This window comes from Delphinapterus leucas, chromosome 19 (assembly GCF_059928025.1).
Source record: "Delphinapterus leucas isolate spDelLeu-1000000601 "Yukka" chromosome 19, BTC_Dleu_Yukka2, whole genome shotgun sequence".
NCBI classification, from domain to species: Eukaryota; Metazoa; Chordata; class Mammalia; order Artiodactyla; family Monodontidae; genus Delphinapterus; species Delphinapterus leucas.
This window is the reverse complement of record NC_143147.1, coordinates 20,793,770-20,818,637: the sequence shown is the minus strand read 5'-3', so window position 1 is coordinate 20,818,637 and position 24,868 is coordinate 20,793,770. Positions and strand designations below refer to the sequence as shown.

The following is a 24,868-nucleotide window of genomic DNA, read 5'->3' as shown; positions in this document are numbered from 1 at the left end:
AGATTTTTTTTTTTATGTATGTATGGCTGCATTGGGTCTTTGTTGCTGTGTGCGGGCTTTTCTCTAGTTGCGGCAAGCGGGGGCTGCTCTTCATTGTGGTGCGCGGGCTTCTCATTGCGGTGGCTTCTCTTGTTGCGAAGCACGGGCTCTAGGCGCATGGGCTTCAGTAGTTGTGGCTTAGCGGCTCTAGAGCACAGGCTCAGTAGTTGTGGCGCACGGGCTTAGTTGCTCCGCGGCATGTGGGGTCTTCCCGGATCAGGGCTCGAACCTGTGTATCCTGCATTGGCAGGCGGGTTCTTAACCACTGCGCCACCAGGGAAGCCCCATCAAGACACTTTTAATGATGCTGTGATGTTCCCACATACTGAAGGCCCTCAGCTAACTTCTGAGATTTCTTATTGATCATTCTCTTAATTGACCATTTATGTTGGGTTCAGTATTTTAAATAACATTCAGAAGAGCATCCTTGAACAGAAGTAGAACTACTGGGTCAAAGAGCCTGAACGTCTTTTTAAGCTCCTGAAAAATACCTACAAAAAAGTTGTACAATTTAAAGCTCCTAACCCGTAGTGGAAGAGACAGCCAGTGTCCTCACACCCTTATAAGTACTAGAAATTAAGATGTTTTCAAATCTTTGATTACCTAAGTCTGGGAAGTTTAGGGGTGTGTGTGTGTGTGTGTGTGTGTGTGTGTGTGTGTGTGTTTTAAAGGAAAAATTTCTCTTATTTTTAAGGTAAATATCATTGATTTCTGTCTTCTTAAAAAATAGACTCTCACAGTTGAAATTTTATTTATAACTGCAGGAAGTTATTTAAAAACCGCTTTTTTATTTTTTGTGATCACATGATTAGATCAGTAGGAAGAGATGACGTGCTTTTTTGTTTCTTGAGGCAGCCAGGCCTTTGGCCAGGAACCATGTCTTAACATTCACTTCTGAACCCCTCCACAAGCACGAAGACAAGCTCCCATGCAGAATTTTCTTAACTGAGAGAAACAGTTGGGGAGCCAGCTTTTGCAGCACACATGACTCTGAATGAGCTGTACAGATCGGGAAATGCCACGCTAAGCAGAGAGGCTGCTCAGCAGAGCAGAGTCATTGTAGTTACCATGACTGATGGCTGGCTCACTGTTGGGATCGTCTCTTCCTATTTCTGATGGTCAGAGAATTTAAACAAATGACAGTCAAGGTCAGGTCACTTGGAAAGGGCCTCATTTTGTGTGGATTTGTTTGGGCCACGTCCAGCCTCTCCTTCCCCTGTTTCTTTGTCTTACAACGTGCAGTTTCCGGGTCAGGAAGCAAATGAGGAGTCCTGGCCTGACTGGTCCCTATGCCTTTTCCTCAGAACCACAAGCAGCGGCGGTGGGTTGACCATCAGCAGCCTCCTCAAGGAAAAGGAGGGCTCAGAAGTGGCCAAGTTCACCCTGGAGGAGCTCTGCCTCATATGCAGCATCCTGAGCACTGCAGAGTACTGCTTGGCCACCACCCAGCAGGTGAGCCGCCCGGGCTGCCCTTGCGCCACCTCCTCCTTTTCCTGAGCCGCCTGGGCCACTTAGCTCAGTAGGTAAGAATATGGGCCCCAATGAGGCCACACACAACCTTGGGCAGAACAGCTGGTCTCCCACAAGGGAAAACTCGAGGTCCAGCCAGGGGACGGCCCAGGCAGCCCCCTTGCAGAAGGACCTTGTTAAAAGGAGACTGGGCAAGAAAGTATGACTGGTCTCCTCCCCAGAGCTGTGTAAGCTACTCAAAGAGCATGACGTGCCCTCCTGAAAATAGGTCAGTAGCCCTGTCTCCCACGTGCTAAAAGCAGTTACAGTCGTAGTGGTGGTAGGCCCCAGCCTTAGTGGTCACTAGTCACAACCAGTGATTCCATTCTCAGGAGTGTTACCAGGCTCATTGAAAATCCTTTGGGCTTTTACGTGTCTCCTGAAATGTATGGAGCATATTCTCAATCTGCAGAAACAAATAACCATTGTCTGGATGCTGACGTTCAGGAACTGGGAAGCAGGAAAGGGTAATGTCTCTGCTGGAGCTCCCATTAGCAGAAGGAAGACCAGAAGAATTTTCCATTCAGCCTTAGATGTGGGATTAGAAGTTCCTTTCCACATTTCCAACCCTGCCAACCCTTCCCTTTGGACTTCTGTGAGAGAATACATTTCCATTTTAAGCCACCAAGTTTGTAGTAATTTGCTACGGCAGCATTAGAAAACTAATTATAGGAGTCAGCCTGAATGAACTCTACTGGTCAAAGATGAGACATACAAGTATCAGTGAGAATATTATCTACAGTCGATTGTAAACATCAAATATGTTTAAATCCATTTGGTTATAATGATTTTTAAAATTCACTTATCACCTTGGAAGATACTAAGAAACCACTGGTATGAATTGAATACTGGTAAATAAAGGAAAAGTTCTTATCCTGCCTTTCCTATCTGACTTGTACCTCAGGATAACCAAATCACAGACAATGGGAAGTATATCTTTATAGCAGATTTTCAGTTCATAAATGAAGAAGAAAAGATATTGAATTCAAATATCATTCTTTTATACCTCTTAATGGAATAATGGATCTGGGCATTGACCATCAATGGCTGCTGACATTACAAAAAGAGAGACAACCAAACATCATGTTATCTCCTGATGGAAGTACACAGCACTATCATGAAGGAGTTTTCTTTTTTTTTTTACTCTTTCTTTTTCTTTTTTTCTTTTTTTTTTTTGTTGGTGCTGTGTGACTTGTGGGATCTTCATTCCCCAACCATGGATTGAACCCCGGCCACGGCAGTGAAAGCACCGAGTCCTAAGTACTGGACCGCCAGGGAATTCCCATGAAGGAGTTTTCTTTAAAAAAAGAAAAACCTGAATCTGATCAAGCTTTTACATCAAGCTACAATTTACAGGAAATACAAGGGATAGAGGTGCATGCTAATTAGTACCTTTTGGATACAATCAATGAGATCAAACTATGAGAAAATCTACGGGGCAAACAACCCAGTTTCCTTAAGAAAAAATCACAGGGGGTTGGGGGGTTGCAAAAAGAAATGGAAGGAGAAACCAAAGAGACTTGAGAATCCAAGCAATGAAGAATTGAAAAATAATACTTAGAAAACAATGCCAATAATGTGTCAATATTGGTTCATTAATTGTAACACTTTTACACTTAACACCGGCATGGGGTGCGCCATTCCCTCCTTCAAGAGATCTTTATGAAGCACTGATTATGTACCAGGCATTGTATTTGGTATTCATTCACAGAGGTGAACAGAGTAGACAAATTTCTTACTGTCATGGAACTTAGAACTAATAAAGGAGCCAGATAATAAATAAGTAAGGCAAGATGTAACCTCAATTTTGTTCTAAGTGCTAGGAAGGAAACAGATGTTGCAGTGCTAGTTAGGGAGTTGCCTACTGAGGTAGAGTAGTCAAGGAGGGCCTCCTGGAGGAGGTGATATTGAAGCAGAGACCTGAGGGGTGGGAAGGAGACTGCCAAGTGAGGAGCTTGGAAGGGATGGGCAGTGGGGGGCGGGGAGCAAAGCAAAGGAGCTGGCTAGGACGGGGGAGCAGAGGGTGCTTCGGAGAGAGGAAGTAGGACGTGTGAAGGCCCTGAGGGGGAGAAGACCCGGTGTCTTCCAGGACCTTAAGAGGTCGGTATAACTGAAGCCAGGCGGACAAGAGGGAAAGCAAGATGCGGGCCCTGAAGCTAGACAGGACCCAAATCATAGTTAGAAGTTTGGATTTTATTTTCAGTGTTAACAGGGAAAGGCCGCTAGAGAGTTGAAGCCTTGAGAGCCTGCGCCATAATTTTTCTCCTCAATCCCTTATAAACGTGTAGATTGTTTCCAGTTTTTCACTAATATAAACGACAGCAGAATGTGAGCTTTATGAGAGAAGAGGATCTTATCTGTTTTTTTCACCAGCTAACTCCCTTATGCCATGACAGAGCCTGGCACTCTATTTAGAATAGACTTTCAGTAAATATTGGTTGAATTCATGAATGCTGCAAAGAACACGTGCGCATCTCCATACCTTGTTCTCATTACTCGTTGAAATATCTTTCTAGATGCGAAATCGCCGGCCGAAAGAGTGTGTATATTTAAATGTTTGCCTTTTAAATAAGTTGCCTTCCCAAAAGCTTACATTAATTTACCCATTCCTAGGAGTCACTTTTAAATCTAAGATAAAACATTCTTTATTCTTAGAGTTTCTGTAATAAATAGGTTTGGGGATGCTAGGTGAAGCAATTCCCGGGATGTTTTGAGGTATTTACAATTCCCGGTCAGTTGTATTTTTCTTGGAGGCTGCTGGAACGTGGCCAGCGTTTCTCCCCACTTGGCTGTAGGGTGAGGCAGGCAGAGACTGTTTCTTTTGTTTATTTTGGTATCCCTCAACACCTTAACGCGGTGGGTGGCCCAGCCCAGCGCTCAGGGAATACTTTACCTGATTTTATTGCGACCCACCACTGGAGGCTTCCAGTGTTGGTGGGTGAGCCAGCAGTTCACGAGGCAGGGAGTATCCTAAAAATGGGGATCTGTTTAAATTGTCAGTGTGTCATGAGAACCAAGTACAGTGCAGGGCCAAAGGGCACAGGCTCTGGAGGAAGTTTGATTCCCAGCCCTACCACTCACTGTCCTGGGTAGGGCATGCCTCCATCTTCTCATATATCAAAGGAGGATCATAATAGAATCTTCCTTACAGGGCAGTGAGATTTAAATGAGTCCATACACGAAAAGTGCCTGGAATTATACCGGAATCCTCACACTCAGTAAATGTTAAGTATTGTTACGTTGCTCCTTCCGATAAGCATTAAGTATGTCGTTCTCTCTGTTACTCTCTAACAGCTGGAAGAGAAACTCAAGGAGAAGGTCGACATAAGCCTGACTGAACGAATCAATCTGACTGGAGAAATGGACACATTCAGCACGTATGTACTCGCGCGCCTGCCCGAGGCCCGCCTTTCCCCCTGCACGGAGCAGCGTGTCTCAGGCCGTCAGCGTAGGTTACTACAGAACCTGAGAAGTTTCCAGGGCCTTCTGTTGGATCAGGATTATTTTCTCCACCAGCCACCAAGGGGCCTTAGAAGTTGGTGCAGCGGCCCCCCATCCCGCCTCCTCAAATACAATCATTTTTAGCTTATGGGGGCTTTATTGTTGCACTATCTAGAATAACAAGAGAAAAGAAATCCCCCCTTGGCCATCCCTGCAGGAAGGTCAGGTCCAGGGCCTCCTATCTGACCCGCTAAATCTACAGAGGGCCAGCCCCACCTCCAGTGTTTCAAGGGTATAAAGGGTGAGCAGCCTGATTTTAGCCACTGGGGGGTGGGGGAGGGCAAGTGTATTTGGGGTGGAAGAGTGTCTGTCCAAGGAGTTCAGCCTGTAAAGCCTTCTTGAAACAGTTATTGCCCTGGTGCTACCTGGCAGGATTTTGTCCTGGTCGTTAAATGAGATTTGGGAAAGCCAAGCTTCTGCTTTCACATCAGCCACTTACTGAGGAAAAGTCCAAATTCTCTTCTTAGGTCATTTTCTCTCAACTTCCCCCCCGCCCCCGCAAGATCTGATTTAAACATTTTGGGCAAACGGGTCCTTTTGGAGGAGGTAGCAAAGAGGAATTCTGGGTGTAGCAACTGGGGAGACGAGCCGTGGAATCTGGTGTCCTGACTGAGTAGGAACACATCCGAGTGAGACCAGGACACACAGCAAGAAGGAGGGCGGAGCCAAAACACTCCTCCTTGTCATTCATTCCTTTCTGAAATGAAACTCAAGTTTTTCTGAGGAAATGGTGCATCTGAGTTTTACACAGGTGCCTAAAACATTTGGAAGGAGCTGTGTCGGTCAGTCATTCATTCACAGTTCACTTTTGTAAGCTGTGCCCACAGTAGTGTGTTTGATTTGCAGTGTCATCTCCAGCAGCATTCAGCTGTTGGTTCAGGATCTCGATGCTGCCTGTGACCCCGCCCTGACAGCCATGAGCAAGGTAAGCTTTTAGGAAGTGCTTCTTCCTGAACGTCCAAGAGTGACCCCAGGTGGTTTCTCCCTGCCCTGCCTGTAGCTCCTGCAGGCTTTTCAGTGCTTAAAGCACCGGTTGGGAGGAGAACGGAGCCCTCCAGGAGTTTGCTAAAGCACTCAGTTGATCTTGCACCCGAAGTCAATTGCCTGTCCTTTGAGAATGAGACGGGGAGCCGGTGTGTTTCCTAAGTTGGAAGGAGAGGTTGCTTTTTTTTTTTTAATCGTTTTTATTTATTTATTTATTTTTGGCTGCGTTGGGCCTTCGTTGCTGTGCGCAGGCTTTCTCTAGTTGCGGCGAACGGGGGCTACTCTTCGTTGCAGTGCACAGGCTTCTCACTGCAGTGGCTTCTCTTGTTGCGGAGCATGGGCTCTAGGCGCACGGGCTTCAGTAGTTGTGGCACGAGGGCTCAGTAGTTGTGGCTCGGGGCTCAGTAGTTGTGGCTCACGGGCTCTAGATCACAGGCTCAGTAGTTGTGGCTCACGGGCTCTAGATCACAGGCACAGTAGTTGTAGCTCACGGGCTTAGTTGTTCCACAGCATGTGGAGTCTTCCTGGACCAGGGCTCGAACGTGTGTCCCCTGCATTGGCAGGCGGATTCTTAACCACTGCTCCACCAGAGAAGTCCGTGAGGTTGCCTTTGATCAGCATCTGACACGTGCCGAAAACCCTTCGTGTGGCAGCAGTCACTTCAGACTCATTTTCATTCCTGCCCACTGAGAAGTTTTTCCGACTCTCTCTGCGCTGTCGTGCAGGTGCAGGATCATTTGATCAGGTTGCGGACCCTGGTTTTCTAATATCGTGGTGGCCCGTCAGTCAGCCCTCAGTCCGCAGTCCCCTCCTTTGGCGCTTATCACGTGCAGCTTCATGTTGCTCTTTGGCTTTTACGTGCCTGTGTCTTTTCTTCCTAAAAGAAAATCAATTCCTTAAGTTCATGGACCACATAGAATAGAGAAGATTCATACTTGTTGATTAATTAAGTTGGAAATAGGCAATTCTTCATTGATTTCTAAGCCAAATAACACGAAGTTGCCCACTCTTTGAACCTTCTAGAGCAGAGGTCGGCAGACTACAGCCAGTGAGCCAAATCTGGTCTGCTGCCAGATAAAGTTTTATTGGAACACAGCCACGCTCATTCATTTATATATTATCTATGGCTGCTTTTGTGCTACAACGGCAGAATTAAGTAGTTGCAACTGAGACTAGATGACTCGCAAAGCCTAAGATATAAACAGTCTGGCCCTGTACAGAAAAAGTTTGCCAGTGCCTATGCTAGAATCGTAGACTCTTGGAACATTCTCACAAATTCTAGAGAAAGAACTTCTCTGGGGCACACTGACCAGTAGCAGAGTAGAACGCTGGCTTCGGAATCGGACAGCCTTAACTCTCCTCATTTCTCCTTTGGGCGTGTTAAGCAAGTAACAACCTCTCTGGGCCCAAGTTACCTCATCAGTATGTGAACTGCCAGCATCTGCCTTCTGAGGAGAGTGAGTGGTCTGGTGCCAATAAACGTTAGTCCTCTTTCCCTCTTGTCAGGAGTGGCCGTGTCACAAGGTTGTGTAAACACACGTTTGCTGTGAATTTGGCTTTGTAGTAGATTGTAAATATTTAACAAAAATAGGGCTAAGACCAAAACTTAAGCTTTGGAGTTTTATGGCGCTCAGTGGGGAGTCCTGAGCAGCTGATGTCACAGAGTTTCCGTTCAAAAGGCCCTTCCTTTCACCAGTCAGATATGGATGTGTATTTCCAGCATCCAAGTGTTTACAAGCAGAATACTCCAAGCAGGCAAAGGGAGGCTCACTCATTTTCTGAAAGGAACGTGACTCTGAAGATTGGTTTTGTGGGTTCTGATTATCCCCTCGCTGCTGGGGAACACTCCCTACATCCTGAACATGATCTGTTCCGGCTGCCATCTCTCCTGCACTGCCACACACTTTCGATTGGAATGCAGCTGGCGAAAGAATTTTTACATTTACCAAAGGAAGAGTGGATTTTTTTTTTTCAGTAAAATAACAGTTGTAGGGGGTTTAACGCTCCAGGTGTTGCTTATATGAACTGTCAGTTCATTAGGTGGATTTCCCTCAAACTGCCCCCACCACCCATCTCTCCACCAGACCCACACCAGCAAACACTAACAGAGACCATACCTCCAGAATCTTTTGTTTACATCATAGGAAAACCACAGATGTGGGAAGGCAGCAGCTGGGAGGCCGTTACTCTTTGCCTGAGTCTTCCGGAGTTCTAGCAAAATGAAATCCATGTGATGAAAATGACCAGATATAAACAAGCCAAGTGGTCACAAACCGATTAAACAAATACCCTCTGTTATTTGTGCCTGCCTTCTGTTCTGTGTAGTTTCTTCTAGGATTTTTTAAAACTTTTGTTTTGTGATAATGCTTATTCCTGTCTGTGATTCCATCATTTTTGCTGCTAGTTGAACGGTTCATTTCAGACTCTACCCAGCACGGTGCTGGGAGTCCCAAGGCTGGGAAAGATGTGGACCTTATTCCAAGGTGCTTAGATTCCAGAAAGTGTGGGGTAAGAGATGTGTGAGATGAGGGGGGTTAAGGTATGAGGAAATCAGTACCAGAAGTACAGAATACACCCTTCTCAAAGGAGGAGAGTTCAGGACTTCCCTGGCAGTCCAGTGGTTAGGACTCCGAGCTTCCACTGCAGGGTTCGATCCCTGGTTGGGCAACTAAGATCCCACATGTTGCGCTCGCACGCCCGTGCAGCGTGGCCAAAACAAAGCGAAACAAACAGACGAGAAAAGAGGAGAGTTCACATCCAGGTGGGGAAGCAAAGAAAGCCTTCTTAAGGAAGTAGCATTTGAAACAGACCACCAAGGATGGCAAAGTTTTGAACAGATTTGTGATTAGGAGGGCATTCTGAGCTGAGTGACAACATGAACACAGGTTTATAAAGTTAGGAAAGCTCAGAACTTTGTCAGCATTGCCAGTCTCCTTACACATCTTTGGAATTCCACAGAGCACTCTGGGTGTGCTTGTACCTACATAGTCAAGGCTGGAAACAGGGCTGCCCTTGAGGAGCTTATATTCTGGTGAGGCAAAAACTTAGAATAATTGATGCTGTAAATAACTGTATTTTATAAATGGTGAGAAAATGAGCATTGGGCTCACCAAAGTGGAGCGGTCTCGTCAGATGATTCTGAGTTGAGGGAAGGAGGCTTCTTTGGCAAGATGGATTGAGCCAAGAAACTGAGTTACGTCATCCTCCTGCGAGGAGACCTCCTCCTCATTGAAGGCACCCCATGATCTCCTTGGTTTAGCATAGTGGACTTTTATGATTTGTCCCTTCACTACCTTGTTGGTTCTGCCACTCCTGTGTATATAACTGTACTCCAGCCTCCGAGCCACTTTTCTTTCTCTGAATGCATTACTTTTTTTGTGGCTTCCACACCTTTTCTCATTCTGTTCTTTCTGCCTAGAATTCTCTTTCTACCCTTGTCTGCCCAATTAGCTCACCCTTTAAAATCCAGTTCAAATGTCTGCCTACTTTTAGAGAATTGAGGTATAATTCACATACAATAAAATTCATCCTTTTAAAATGTATAATTCGGTGGAACCACTACCACCGTCTGATTCCAGGACATCTTCATCACACGAAAAAGAAACCCCATACTCATTAGCAGTCACTCCCCATTTCCCTGACAGTCACTAAGCTACTTTCTGTCTCTAGGGATTTGCCTATTATGGACATTTCACATAAATAGAATCAAACAGTATGTGGCCTTTTGTGACTGGATTTCTTCACTTAGCCTAATGTTTTCAATGTTCATCTATGGGGTAGCATGTATCAGTACTTCACTCCTTTCTATGGCTGAATAGTACTCCCTTGTATATGGTTAAACCACATTTGGTTTATTCACTGATCAGTCAGTGGACATTTGGATTGAGTCCACTTTTTAACTCTTACGAGTAATGCTATGAATATTCATGTACATGTTTCTGTGTGAGTATGTTTTCAATTCTCTTGTATACATACCTAGGAGCAGAACTGCTGGGTCATTGGGTAGCTCTACGTGTCACGTTTGAGGAGCTGCCAAACTGTTTTCCACAGCAGCTGCACCATTTTACATTCCTACCAGCAATGAGTGAAGGTTCTCATTTTTCTATATCGACACTCATCAACGCTTTAAAAAAAAATTATAGCCATTCTAGTGGGTGTGAAGTGGTATCTCACTGTGGTTTCAACTTGTATTTGCATTTCCCTGATGACTAACACGTTGAGCAGCTTCTCATGTGCTTATTGGACATCTGTATATCTTCTTTGAAAAGACGTCAGCTCAACTCCTTTGCCCATTTTAAAATTGGATTGTCTTTCTGTTGTTGTCTTTTTACTTTCTTGATCATGTGCATTGAAGCACTAAAGTTTTAAATTTTGATGAAGTCCAATTTTTGTATTTTTTCTTTTGGTGCTTGTGCTTTTGGTGTTACACCTATGATACCATTACCTAATCCAAAATTATGAAGATTTACACCTATATTTTCTTCTAAGTATTTTATAGTTTTAGCTCTTACATTTAGGCCTTCAATCCATTTTGAGTTAATTTTTGTATATGGTGTGAAGTAAGGATTCAGTTTCATTCCTTTGCATGTAGATGTCCAACTGTCCCGGTACCATTTGTTGAAAAGACTATTTATTCTTTACCCATTGGGTGGTCTTGAGACTCTTGTCAAAAATCAGTTGACCATAAGTACATGGGTTTATTTCTGGACTCTCAGTTCTATTCCATTGATCTATATGTCTTTCCTCATGCCAGCACCACACTGTTCTGATTATTATAGATTTGTAGTAAGCTTTAAAATCAGGAAGTATGCGTCTTCCAATTTTGTTCTTTTTCAAGATTGTTTTGGCTATTTTGAGTCTTTTCCAATGTCACCATTTTTTGTCTCATCCAGAGTGTTTTCCTCCCTCAAGACACCACGGCACCTATACTAACTCTCTACTTTGTTGTACAATTATTTTTATATCTGTGTCCCACCCCCGTTAAGCTTTGAACAATTCACAGGCTGTGTCTTACTCATTTTTTGATCTCCACAGCACAGCACAGTTCTTGTTTAACTGTAGTACTCCGTGAGTGGCTTTGAAAGTAAAAAAGACAGGAGGAACAAAAGTTTGTAGACACCCATTTGACCAAAGAATGGTGACAAAGTAAGACGTAGGTAGTAACTCTCCTGCACAGATTTAGCTGGGTAGAGCTGGTAGACATAGGTTAGGAAACTTGGGCATCTTTATTGGAAACGGCAGGATTGTAGACTCCCAGAAGCCTCCAGGCGCATCCAGGTGCTGTTGAGGATGATGTGATGCTCTTGGATGGTACTTAATAGCAGGGCTTCTTTCTTCAACAAGTAGCATCCTGGAGCTGATTGAAGAAAAGTCAGAAATAGGAAATGCCCACATGTAGCTATTAGCTTCCCAGCTGTGGGCAAGAGCCCTGCTGCTGGAAAAGGAGAGGAGAACACAGAGGGGCAAAGTTTGGTAGAAAATCCACAGGAATGTCTTTAAACAGGCCAGGCCCACATGGAGGAAGTGAAATATGACGAGAGTTTAGTGGTTTCTCTGAAACTGTAACCTAGAGATTACAGTAGTGTTGCTGATAAGTTATGTCAAAATTACCTTTCAGACCACTTTCCCCTCCCATATTTCATTATTCTCTTAGATGAGCTCTGTGAGATGATAGTAAGTTGTTATCTACGGAGCACCCAAAGGCATTGTCTCGTTTAATTCTGACAAATATGTAAGGTACCTGTGTTAGTTCCTTCTCTCTTTCACAGATAAGGGAACCGAAACTCAGAGAAGTTAGGTCGCTTGCCAGATCTCTTAGATAACGTGTGGCAGAGCCAGGGCTCAGGTCTCCCCTCTGTGCAGGATTGTACCACACCGCACTTACAGAGTAAGAGTTAGTGTTTTTGGCACACGTGGAAACTGAGGCAAAAATGAGCTTAAGTAACTTGTCTAAAAGTGGGGAAATGATGACAGTGTGTGCCCGGTACTGCTGGGTTCACATGAGTGTGCATTCACGCTCACTTTGATTATGAGCTCTTCAAGCACTTACAAGCATCCTGTTAGATATTGGTCTTCAGCATTTCTCAATCTGACACTGACTTTCCTACAGGAGAGAAATCGGGTTGAGCAGCCAACCCAAGTAGTGCAGTCTGCTCTGCACGTTTCTCCCTAAAACTAATGAATTGTCATTCAGGGCTGTGTGTTGCTTGGTTTTCCTTTTCATAAAAAAAGCCATATAGGTTTATAACAGTGAAGCCAAAAATAAAACCAAGTCTCCTGATTCTTGAAAAGGAAGTTGTTTGGAGTGCTTTGGTGGAAATGTGAAGAGTTTTGTCTTTTAAATGTAAATTCTGTGAATTCTTAGGAATTAGTATGTCTGCTTATGGCCTTATGTAGGATTTTTTTTTTTAACAAGTAGGATTTAAAAAAAAAAAAATCTGTGGCTTCCTTAAAAGGTCCTGTGGTCCTCTCCTCACTCTGTCCTTTTTCCTAGGGCTACTCACATCACTAGATTTAAAGAATCTAAGTCTGTCCAAAATCAAACAAACTTAGCTTTTTGCCCATTAATGGTAGTTTTAAGAAAAAAAAAACACCCAAATTAAATTTCCTTACAGTCTGGCATGTAATTTCTATTAGGTTTCAAGATCATGAACATGTACTAATTTAGGAGGCCGCTTTACTATCCCCCAAAGATATTTCAAAATAGCTAGAACAGTCCTCAAATCTGCTCTCATTTCCCTCTGTCATTAAAATGTAGATCTGTTTCAGGAGGCCCACAGAGCTCCATGGTTAAGAAATCCTCAATTTCATGTACCACCTATAATCAAAGCACATCTTTCTTTCTTCGTAAAAGAGATTTTTTTTCATTATGACCAAAACAAATTACCTTCATTACAGAAAATTACAGATTTTTAAAAAGAAGAAAATTTGGGCTTCCCTGGTGGCACAGTGGTTGAGAGTCTGCCTGCCGATGCAGGGGACACGGGTTCGTGCCCCGGTCCGGGGAGATCCCACATGCCGCGGAGAGGCTGGCCCCGTGAGCCATGACCGCTGAGCCTGCGCGTCCGGAGCCTGTGCTCCGCAATGGGAGAGGCCACAACAGTGAGAGGCCCGCGTACCGCAAAAAAAAAAAAAGAAGAAAGAAAGAAAGGTTATACGGGGACTTCCGTGGTGGCGCAGCGGTTAAGAATCCGTCTGCCAATGCAGGGGACACGGGTTCGAGCCCTGGTCTGGGAAGATCCCACCTGCCACGGAGCAGCTAAGCCTGTGTACCACAGCTACTGTGCCTGCACTCTAGAGCCCGCGAGCCACAACTACTGAGCCCGCGTGCCACAACTGCTGAGCCCGCGTGCCACAACTACTGAAGCCCGTGTGCCTACAGCCTGTGCTCCGAAACAAAGAGAAGCCACCGCAATGAGAAGGCCGCGCACTGCAACGAAGAGTAGCCCCCCCTCGCCGCAACCAGAGAAAGCCCGCGTGCAGCAAGGAAGACCTAATGCAGCCAAAAATAAAATAAATTAAAATAAATAAATCTATTAAAAAAAAAGAAAGAAAAGTTATACGAATTCACCTTCCCATTGGCCCAGCAGTGAATGGGAAAAAAAAATCTACACCTATATCATCTTCTTTTAATATTTATTTATTTTGTTATTTTGGCTGCTCCGGGTCTTAGTTGTGGCACGTGGGATCTTTGTTGCGGCATGCGAACTCTTAGTTGCGGCATGCATGTGGGGTCTAGTTCCCCTATCAGGGATCAAACCCAGGCCCCCTGCATTGGGAGCATGCAGTCTTACCCACTGGACCACCAGGGAAGTCCCTATATATATATATCTTCTTAGAGCCTTTTTTGCTCCACTTTCTATCCTGGGTCTTCTTGGTTTTCCTCCTGGAGTTAAGGAACGTGTATCCCTGAGCAAAGAGGTGAGGAGAGTCATCCTTTCCTCCCCCTCTGCACCACCATCACCACCACTACATCGTCTACTGTGGACAAGCTCATTCTGTACGTAGATTTTGCTTGCCCCCCAGATCCCTCAGCGAATTTCAAGTTCATTTCAGGTGGTAACACTTCTTTTGGAAAGCAACGTGGTAAAGTGGAAAGAACATGGACTTTGGAGTTAGTCAGACCAATATCTAGATCTCAACCATTCGGACTTACCAGTTATGCTTCATTAGACCAGCCCCTTATTGTCCGCAAGCCTGTCTTATCTATAAAGGAGGAGTAAGAATACCTTCTTCGCTGCATAGTCATAAGCAGTAGGTTCACAGGAAAATGTCAGTCATCGTGCTTGGTGCACAGTAGGTGCTCGATAGATGTTCCCTCCTCTTTTTTATTCCCCCCACAGTACTTGGTTCAGTGCTGTACATGGGGAAGGTGCCTAGAAACATAGCACACGCTTGTTCTATGAGTAAAAGTAGCCCCGACAGACATGAGAGTGTGCGCGTGTGCACGTGTGCATGCCTGGGGCCAATGGCCCAGCAGCCTAAACTGTAACACTAGACTCTGATTACCTGTAGTGTTCCCAGAGTCCACATGTCTGAATCCGTGCTCTGTACAGCTCTAGTCCCGTAATCAAGATGAGTACTTGAAAATTTGAATTCTCACTTAAGGAAAATCAGTTTCTTAGGAGACCCCTTTGTAAGTTTTACACAGCCATGGAGAAACACAAGTTCCATAGTAAACTAGTGTGGAGCCCTGTCCTCTGATCAGTGGATGGGTCAGAATTCTCTGCTCCTGTGGGTTCTCGCCAGGAAGAATGAGCATCTCCCCGACCCTCCCTGTGAGGTGCAGCCACACACTCCTCCCCAGGTGGCAGAAACCACGGGCGCTGGCGACGCCCCGGGCCTCACAACCTCTCCCTCAGGCCAAGTGTGGGGTCCCACAGGCTCTGGCATTGTCATCTTGATCCTTTCCTTGCTTGCTGTTTCTGTCACCCTTACATCTTAGTTACCGCTTCTTTTGCAAACTGTTTTTCTTGTTTATATAGCACCAGTGGTATTCAACCCCACCCCACCTTCTAAACAAAAAGTGCAGAAGGAAAAACTTGAAGTGTGGAGGGGTAAATTTTAAAGGTCAGATGCAAAGTTCATCTGAAAAAGTTGGAGTCTTACTTCGACTGATGGCTTTTCAGGATGTTTGTTCTTCCAGTGCAAGCTACTGTTTGTGTCCCTTTTTGAAAGAGAACTTTGCTTGATCCCTGTGTATTTCATTAGCTTCTCCGTGAGAAACTAGGCTCCCCTTGAACTAGGGCCAGTTGAGTGCTTTGTTCTTTGTTTTCTTTGTTTTAAATCATTTGTTAACAAGTGTCTAGGAAGTGGCCTCGTATAGTGCTTGGGCTTTAGATGGAGCTGGGCTGCCTCCACTCTGCTGTTGACTAGCTGTGTGACTTCGGGCAGGTGACCTCTCCTCTTTGAGCTTTTTGAGTCTCCTCGTCAATAAGACCGCTGTGAGGAAGATGACGTCTGAATAGTAATGAGATGATGTTTGCAAAGTGCCGGGCCAAGCAGCCTGCACACGGTAGGCCCTGATGTAGGTATATTGGGTCATTCGAGTTACAACCCAAACCCTAAGTCATTGGGATGGGTGATGGCAAAGCATCCATCCTAGGCAGTGGCTGGACAGCATCACCGCAGACGATATTTTGTTCATTTTTTAGAAAATAGTCCGAGCAATGTCAACTTTCATTGTTTTCCAGTACTTTAAATTCTTTTCTTACTTCATAAAGCTGACTTAAATTTAAACTTGGGAATCTACTTGCCTTTTGCCAATACTTCCTTTAACTTGACTGGTGGAGTCCTAACTGGCTTAAGTATTAAGGCAAATCCAGTCTTTTCACACCGATTCCCAATGTGGGCACGTATTGACGTGGCCAGTGGTGATCAAGAGGAGATAGCTCTCCAGCGGGAACTTGAACTCCCACGCCGCACACTCCGTCTTGCCCCGGAGCTGCTTTGGAACCGATGACAGGACATGTCACCACCTCCCTCTGTGGTTGTCTTCTGTCGATGGAGAACCGTTGTGCGTAGATAATTGTTTATGAACTTTTTGAGCTGTTGAAACCTAAACTGCTGCCGACTTGGAAAACAGTGGTCATTACTATGGACGAGCTTTGCGTCGGGTGGAGGGGTGGTGCGTCCCGCTCTCTACCCAGTTGACTGTGCCATCCCGGGACCTGTGCTCCCGAGCCGCTGCCGAGCTGGGAGCAGGAGATGAAGCGTAGGTGCTAACAGCACCTGCCAGTTCTGGCCTCAACCCTGTGCGCTCATTTAAAACCCCCTAGGATGTTCCTTGTTTGGATAGGTCACATCTCTCAAATCAGATGGAAAAAGAAGCCTCTTGAATAAAATAGAAGAAAAAGAGGAAAACATTACACATAGCCAAAGAATTAGAATATAAAGTCAGTTCATATTAGACTTTTCTACCATCTCTCCATTCTTCATTTTTATTTTTTTCCCAGTAAAAGAATTAGAGACCCTTTTCTTTCTGGAGCCTCGCTACGAAAGCTTGCGTAAGACTTCATGTGCCTGGACCTTGGTTTTCTTATCTGTAAAATGAAGACGGAGGTGCCTTCCTGCTTTGCCATGGTTCTGTCCTTGCACAGACTGAAAGCTTTCAGGATATAAGTATCTGCTGACTTGAAGAAACATTAGGGTAAAACATAGAGTCATTTGAGCTTCCCAGGAGCTGGGGGATCATCCATGTACAATATGATTCTTTTAAACAAGTTCTCTCAGGATTGAATTTTTCCTTTCCCCAAGAGCTCTATAAAAATAGTATTTTCTTGCCAGAGACATCAAGGCCTCAGAACTACTGCCCTCGTTCTATGAACGTGTTACATGGTTTGTGTTTGGCTTAGGGTCTTTTTATCAGACAGCCCGGCTCCGTTCTGAGAGGCTGACTCAGCAGAGCCCCAGCGCGGGGCAGGCTGGGAGCTGGTAAGACCTCCCTTCTCCCATGTGTATCCGAGGCGGAAGCAGTATCACACCACTGCTTCTTTCTCCCTTTTACTGTACATGCTTTCAGAGCATTTTCCCTAGTTCTCCTCAGGTTGTGAGAACTTAAGCCCAGCAGGTCTCTCGTTTTTGTTCATGGCCTGGTCAGGGGTCACACAGGGCTTCTCAGTGATGCCCATCTCCCCCGCACCTGCCATCTACACAGTCCCTGCCCTGTTCCCCATGGCACTGTCTTAACCTATGACCTGCCCCTCGTGTTTGCCAGAGATCCTCTTTCCTTCCCCTTGATTGAAATCCCACATAACCCCAAAGGCTCTAGGAGTAAGAGTCTAATGTTTGATTATGGAAATTTTCAGTTATATACAAAAGTAGAGAAAATAGAAAAGTAGAAGAAATAAGCCACCAAAAAGCAGAGAAAATAAGCTACAAGGATATAATGTACAACACAGGGGATATAGCCAATATTTTATAATAACTATAAATGGAGCATCACCTTTCAAAACTGTGAGTCACTCAGAAACCAACACAACATTGTAAATCAACTATACTTTTTAAAAGTTGTGAGTTGCTATATTGTACACCTGTAACTGTATTATACACCTGTACAATACACCTGTATTGTACAGCAACTATACTTCAGAAAAAATAGAGAAAACAGCATAATGAACCTCATGTACCCATCACCCAGCTTCACTAATCTTATTTCATCTGCTCCTCCCAGCACTAGATTATTTTGAAGCAAGTCTCACAGGTCATATTGTTTCTAATTTCCTTTTTTAAAAAAAAAAAAAAAATCTCCAATTTGGGACTTCCCTGGCGGTCCAGTGGTTAAGACTCAGCCTTCCAATGCAGGGGGTGCGGGTTCAATCCCTGGTCGAGGAACTAAGGTCCCACATGCTGCAGGGTACGGCAAAAAAAAAAAAAAAAAAAGGGCATTCCAGGTTTCCTTTCGTGTGGCCCAGCCACCTCTCGGGTTTCCCAAGCTGCCAGCCTGGTCAGAAGTAGACGTCCCTCCCCTGTCCACCCACAGCCCCTTTCAGGTGGAGCAGCTCGTAGAAGAATACGATCCAGTTCATCTGCCTGGTGAGGGTTCGTTTAGAAAGAAGATGGCACTTAGATGAGGAGGGAAGGCTGTTTCAAGCCTGAGAGGGACAGGGTAGGAAAAGGTACACTTCACTGTCAGGGAAAAGGTGGGCTTACTTGTTTCTATTCATGATTAGCTCCTGTAGACAGGGAGAGACAAACCACCCCAAGACAAATCAGCCTCTGTGACAGCAAGTCACGGGCTCATTTCCACCACCCCTGCCCCTTCCTTGCTAAGAGGCAAGCCTATCCTCCAGCAGAGGATCTAAAGGCTTGTCCCGCCCTGTCTCCGTTTTCAGATGCAGTGGCAGAATGTGGAGCATGTTGGAGACCAGAGCCCCTACGTCACCTCTGTCATTCTTCACATTAAACAGAACGTCCCCATCATCCGTGACAACCTGGCTTCCACGCGGAAATACTTCACACAGTTCTGCATTAAATTTGCAAAGTAAGTCCTGGAACATCCTCACCACTGGGTTGTTCTGAATGCCATGCTGACCACCAGCATGCGCCCGATCCAGGTGTCCACGCCGTCCAACTAATTTTTTTGTACCCCAGAGAAGCATAATAAACTAAATTTGCTACTTAAAGTCATAAAGAACAGTAGTAGCCATACAGTCATCCTCATTAAGACAGACAGAAGTGAGTGGGGAGCTCCTGTCATTTGAATTACGTGGACATAATGACACCCCTGCCTCCCCCCAGGTTTGGGTAATGAAAATTATTTTTCAACATTTCATGTATGTATTTTGTGTCTCCAGCTAGATGATAAGCTTTTTAAGGGTAGGAACCATGAGCTGTTTCTTTTGAGCCTTGTCTTACTCCTTCCTCATAGCGCTCGTTACTGTGGCTGCTGGAATATATCCACTTGTGGACATGCATGAGCCCAGGGAAGGTACTAGAAATCGGGGAGAGCAAGTCAGGGAGCCAGTCCATTGCCAAGTAGGTGGAGTGGACACTGCGCTGCGTGTCTTCCTGCCACGTCCTCCTGTGTGGCCATTTCTGCCTTGTTTTAAAGAGGGGAAATGGTTTGGTCCCTTGACAGTCAGCATCTGGCTATAGCACTGTTTCTCTGGAGACCGGACACCATGGAGGGTCAGTACCTCCTCTGACCAAGTATCAAACAAGCATTTTGGCAGACTTCGCAGGCGAGGGCCTCAGGAAGATGGGCCCAGTCCCAGCTACTGAATTTAGGTTGTTCTCATCCAAGTCCCAAAGGGTGATTTAGGGCTCCAAGTTTCTGTCTTCCCCAGATCTCTCCCAATTTGTATTCAATTAAGGCTTTCCCTCACAAACGAATCCCTAAGGAGCAACAGTTATGGAGTGGCTTGTGGCTTAAGCTTCACTTCCCAGCTTGTCAGGCAAGGCTCGTGTGGCCTCTCCCGGGAGGCATTGACATGTGCGGGCGGCGGGTGGGCCAGGAGCTGACACCCCTCCACTCTCTGGGTGCTCCTTAGCGCGTGTTGAAAGCATTGCTGATAAATCACACTGTGACACTCCCCGTAACCCCGGGTAGAAACAGCGTCTCTATAAAAATTGGCCGTGGCCAAGAACCTCCAGTGCGATGCACAGGGGTCTGACAGAGCTAATGTTAAAGTGAGTCAGGGATCCACTTACTTACCTAGTCCCGGCATCCGCCTCACATTCTCTCACAGCCCTTTGCTTTCATTACTAAGCCCATATTGGGTGAGCTGGGAAGAGGATGCCCACCTCTCACATCTGGAAAAGTTTAACCTGTGATCTAAAAAGTGGGTTTCTCATTTAATCCCCGGTACCCTCTCATCATTATAAACTCCCAGCTGAAGGCCAGAACCCTCAGATGGGGGCTGTGAGAAAACCCTCCTCCAGCCAAGAACGATAACTGCCGCCCCTGCAACGGCCTGGAGGAGCCTCTGGCAGTTACGCTGGAACTCTTCCCACAAAGACATGTCCCTGGTCCCTGTATCTTCCGCACCCCACCCCTACAGTCTAGCACACAGAGCCAGTTCAAGGGCACGATCAAAGCCTACTCTAGTGTGAAGTAGTTTAGGTTATAAACTGTGTGCGTCATTGCCATTAGTCATAATGCAATCTCACACTACTTGGCTCTGGTTTAGAGCCCGAAGGGTCCCTTCCACATAGGCCCTTGTCCTCACTCCCTCCTGATCAATCGGCAGGCATTCCCGTAGATGTGATATCTGGAGCTGACATCTCTTTCCTTTTAACTTCCCTTCTCATCTCACTAATGCAAAGCCTTAGATGTTTCCTTTTGCCTCCACTGGGTCTCTGAAGCAACCACAGTCTCTCCCGTTTAGACATCAGGATCACCCCGCTGATTGAAACTACTGTTTGAACCATAAGCGACTTCCCTCATCCACTCAGCTGATTCTCCTCCATTCAGTCATGGAGATGATAGATCTCTTACTAGTGGTTGGAGGGATAAAATCAGAAGTGTTAAAAACGTCCTGGTAAAGTGCTGGTACCATGCTGACATTTAAAAAGTGTTAGCTGTTACCATTGTTATTTATTATTTATTCAGCGTGCAGTCAGTTGAGCGCCTGCTGTGTTCCAGATGCAGAGTTAAGTGCTTTGGCTTAGTAGACGTGGTCCCTATCTGCATTTGCCTTACGGTCAAGTGGAGGGAAGTAGACGTGTAAGCAAATAAGTGTAACAGAGTAGGTTACGTATTAGGCTAGAGGTCTGTGAACTCTGCAGGGTATGGTGGAGGTGACTGAGGAAAGACTTCATAGGAAAGCTGGCCTTGAACAGAGTCCGGGAGACGTGCGTGCACTGCCCTGCAAGGCCGTGGGGAAGGGCGTTCCAGGCAGAGGGAGCAGCGTGAACAAGTGCACAGAGGCATCAAACAGCCTCTACAGAGTCGTAGAATCTGCAAGTGGCCCAGCCCGCTTGAAGCACAGCGCACCAGGGCTTAGCAAGATGGGGCTGGGGAGAGAGAGTCAAGACAGTGAAGGAAGGCCTGTCTGCAGCCATTGCAAGAATTGTAATCAAGGGAGCGTCTTGATCATATTTGCATCTGAAATATTGATAAATCTCTTTGGCAGCTGATGGATTAGAAATGATAAGGCCGAAGGCTAGGAGACCAGTTAGGAAACAACTGAAAGAGCTCTAGTGAGAAAGAGAAGGGCAGCGGCAGGGGGATGGTCAGGAGGGGTGGGTGTGGGCATTCAGGGAAGAGCTGGGAACTGATTGGATAGTGGAGTTGAGGGCAAGGGTACGGTTTCTGACTTGGATGACTGGGCAGAGGAGATCCAGTCCCCTGAGCCTGGTTTTGGGGTGGGGCTGAGTCTTGGATATGCTGGGGTCGAGGTACTGGTGCCATGCCAGTGGGATGTCCAGTAGGCCACTGGATAGCAGAGTGGGCACACGCATTCTGGAAAAGATGTGGAGAGAGCAGAGCGTGGCGAGCGCAAGCCTGAGAGCAGCATTGGAAGAGTGAGGAGAGGGAGAGACTGGCCAGGCTTCACCTCGACCTCCAAGTCCTTTATTGCCATGGTCCTCCCTTCGTCGTGGGCCCTGTGTTCTTCTGGTCAGCTCACTCTGAATCTGGCCTGATTATAGGCATTTCTGGTTCCCACGTCTTCTGTTCTGCACCAGTACAACTCAGCCTTCCCTACACAGGCCTCTGCAGTTTCTTTTCTAAAAAGCCCTCCTGACCTATTAAAATCACATTCTCCCTTTCCCCAAACCAGCATCATCAATCTACCTGGCCCAGGTTGCCCTTCAGTCCCCAGTAAACTTTTTGGAGATCATGTATTTTGTTCCCTGATCTGACAGTTACTCCCTTAGCATTTATTTCCTATTTTTTTGCATTTAAGATCGCATAACTACCTCACGTATATTCGACTATCTTTATCTATTAGGATGTTTTCAGCTACTAGTCATAGAAGCCCTGACTCAGACTGACCTAAACAGAGGTGAATTTTTTTATTTCATATAACCAAAGTCCAGAGATAGGACATATCCAAAGATGATTGCCTCAGTGGTTCAGCAATGTCATTAAGGACCCAGCTTCTTTACTTACCCTCCTCTCCTTGGGCCTGGCTTCATCCTTAGAACAGTGGTAAAATGTTAGCTCTAGATGTTAAATCCAAACACACGAATACCCTAAAGAAGAAGAGAGACTTGCCCCAGCCGTGCAATGAAGTCCTTCCCTCCAGCTGGCTTGGATCACAAGCCACGTCAGCACCAACGACAGTCACCAAGGGACCCCAGGCTCTGCCTGTCTGAGGCTGATTAGAATTCACCCCTGTAGTTTAGGAGGGATCAGCTTTTCCCCAGCATCCCAAGGCCAGATTTACCTAAATAAAACCAGGGCTATAGTTAGAAAGAAAAAGAGTGGATGCTTGTAGGCCACAGTACTGTCTACTTTAATTCTCAGCTTTCTTGTAGAAGGAAGTGGGGCCTTAAAAAAAGAAAAAATGTTTCTGCAGTTCTTTACCAAAGAGAATATAAGCCTAATTTGTCACTTCTTTTTTATCCACAGCTCCTTCATTCCCAAGTTCATCACCCACCTCTTCAAGTGCAAGCCAATTAGCATGGTGGGAGCAGAACAGGTAAGACGGAACTGGAATAGGACTGTTCCTTATGGCTTTTGTCGTAGATCAAACTGTGTAACTTCCTAGTACAGAGCTGCTGTGGAGAAGTAAAATCACTGATTTCCCTGTTTGAGGACAGAATGATGACCTGGCAGCTTAAATTATTCATCCATTTATTGAAAACATTTTCATTGAGCACCTCCTAAGGTGTTTGTCCTTAGACAAGTTGCTTAACCTTCCAGGGCTTTAGTTTCTTCGGCTATAAAATGGGGATACTCACAGCAGCGCCTCACAGGGTAGTTGTGAAGATTAAACAAGATAATGCACTGAAGTGCTTGACCCGATGTCAGGCATATGAGAAGCCCTCAGCAAATGCCAGCTGTTACTACTGATAGTTTGTTTCCACTGTCAGTGCCCATCTCCCCACATAGAAACATCTAGTTGATGCTTGCCGCGGGCTGTCTGGCTGACCAGCTTAGCAGAGTCAGAAGTACTGTCTCAGCAAACTTCCTGGGAGGTTGCGTGGGTTCAGACACTGACCGACTGTGTCTGAGTGTAGAATTTCAGTGTTTGGAAATTCTTACCTCTTGCATGTCATAAGCACAGAACGAATTCTGTCCTCGGGAAACAGCAGAATAATGCCCCAGCACGCCCAGTTTCATTAACTCATGTTTATCGGGAATCCACTCTGTTCACTTTTGTGTGTGATAGGAGAGGACGCGGAGTGATTGCTCTCTGTGTGTCTGAGAGAAGCTTTAGATTCTCAGTTACTAGGTTTCTGTCTCTAGACTTGATGAAGCCACTGGAACACAAAGTTGACTCATTGGGAGCATGTTTCCATGAGTTTGCAGCTCTGCCCAGGCCTTACAAGCTCACTTAGTGTCCAGTAGCATGGTATTTTCATATTGTCACATGAACCCAATGTCATATCTATTTTCCTCAGATTTTCTCTTCTTTAAAAGAATGTTAAAATAATCAGCTCAGACTTCAAAGCCCGCACCTTCAGAAATATATCAATTTGGCCAGTATTTACTTCTGCTTTGAGATGCGAATGAGAAAACCATCTGTGAAACTGGTGTTTTACTTTCTCAGACCCCAGACAAATAGGAGTGGGTGACAGGAGAGCATAGATCTCAACAGGCCCAGCCTGGGGGAGGCCGTGGGTGAGAACTAAAAGCAATGTGGCCCTTGGAGGATTCCCACGTGAAGTTCAGGTTTAGCTTGGGTCCGTCCTTGCCCTGAGTATCTGGCCTTAGAAACCCAAGCAGTCATGGAGCTGGAGGCGTGATCAATCAGGCAGCAAAACCATAGGAACCAAGAAGTTAACAAAGAGAAGTTCACAGATTAGAACAGATTCTGGGGCTTCCCTGGTGACGCAGTGGTTGAGAGTCCGCCTGCCGATGCAGGGGACGCGGGTTCGTGCCCCAGTCCGGGAAGATCCCCCATGCCGCAGAGCGGCTGGGCCCGTGAGCCATGGCCGCTGAGCCTGTGCTCCACAACGGGAGAGGCCACAACAGTGAGAGGCCCGCGTACCGGAAAAAGAAAAACAAAAAAAACAGATTCTGCTGCAAGTCTTGCAGCGGCTGTAATCCAAACTTTAACGAAAGCTGTGAGAGTCAAAGCAAAGACTGAGGCCTAATCTCAGATGCCTCTGCTTTGCCACAGAAGTACTAGATCCTAAATTTAGACTACATTTTAATACTTGTGCCAAAAATAGGAAAGGAGACATTTTCCTGCTCTTGATTCTCTTCCTGATTACTGTATAAAGTAAATTATTTCTCTTTGGGCCCCAGAGTCCACTTGAGCAATTGCAAGGGCACGTGGAACTGAACCATACCAGTATTTGTAATGCTTCTTGCTAGTTTGTGATTTTCAGAGAGTCTTGTGGGATTTGCAGGGTCATTAATTAGTCTTTTGGCCACAGTATCTATGACCGAGCACACAGTAGAAAAGGAATCCAGGGACTTCCCTGGTGGCGCAGTGGTTAAGAATCTGCCTGCCAGTGCAGGGGACACAGGTTCGGGCCCTGGTCTGGGAAGATCTCATACGTCGCGGAGCAGCTAAGCCCGTGAGCCACAACTGCTGAGCCTGCGCTCTAGAGCCCACGAACCACAACTGCTGAGCCCACATGCCACAACTACTGAGGCCCACGTGCCTAGAGCCCGTGCTCCGCAACAAGAGAAGCCACTGCAATGAGAAGCCCGCGCACCGCAACGAAGAGTAGCCCCCACTCGCCGCAACTAGAGAAAGCCTGCGCGCAGCAACGA

At 45.9% G+C, this 24,868-nt stretch overlaps 1 protein-coding gene across 2 annotated transcripts in view; it reads left to right on the top strand.

The window, feature by feature from the left end:
- VPS53 (VPS53 subunit of GARP complex) overlaps nucleotides 1–24,868 on the top strand; it is a 138,795-nt gene that overhangs the window by 99,265 nt on the left and 14,662 nt on the right. For both annotated transcript variants that reach the window (XM_089900652.1, XM_022596139.3), the window contains 5 exons: nucleotides 1,344–1,491; nucleotides 4,843–4,925; nucleotides 5,896–5,974; nucleotides 18,366–18,514; nucleotides 22,550–22,619. In XM_089900652.1, coding sequence (XP_089756778.1) covers nucleotides 1,344–1,491; nucleotides 4,843–4,925; nucleotides 5,896–5,974; nucleotides 18,366–18,514; nucleotides 22,550–22,619 — 529 coding nt within the window. The remainder of the gene's footprint in view (nucleotides 1–1,343; nucleotides 1,492–4,842; nucleotides 4,926–5,895; nucleotides 5,975–18,365; nucleotides 18,515–22,549; nucleotides 22,620–24,868) is intronic.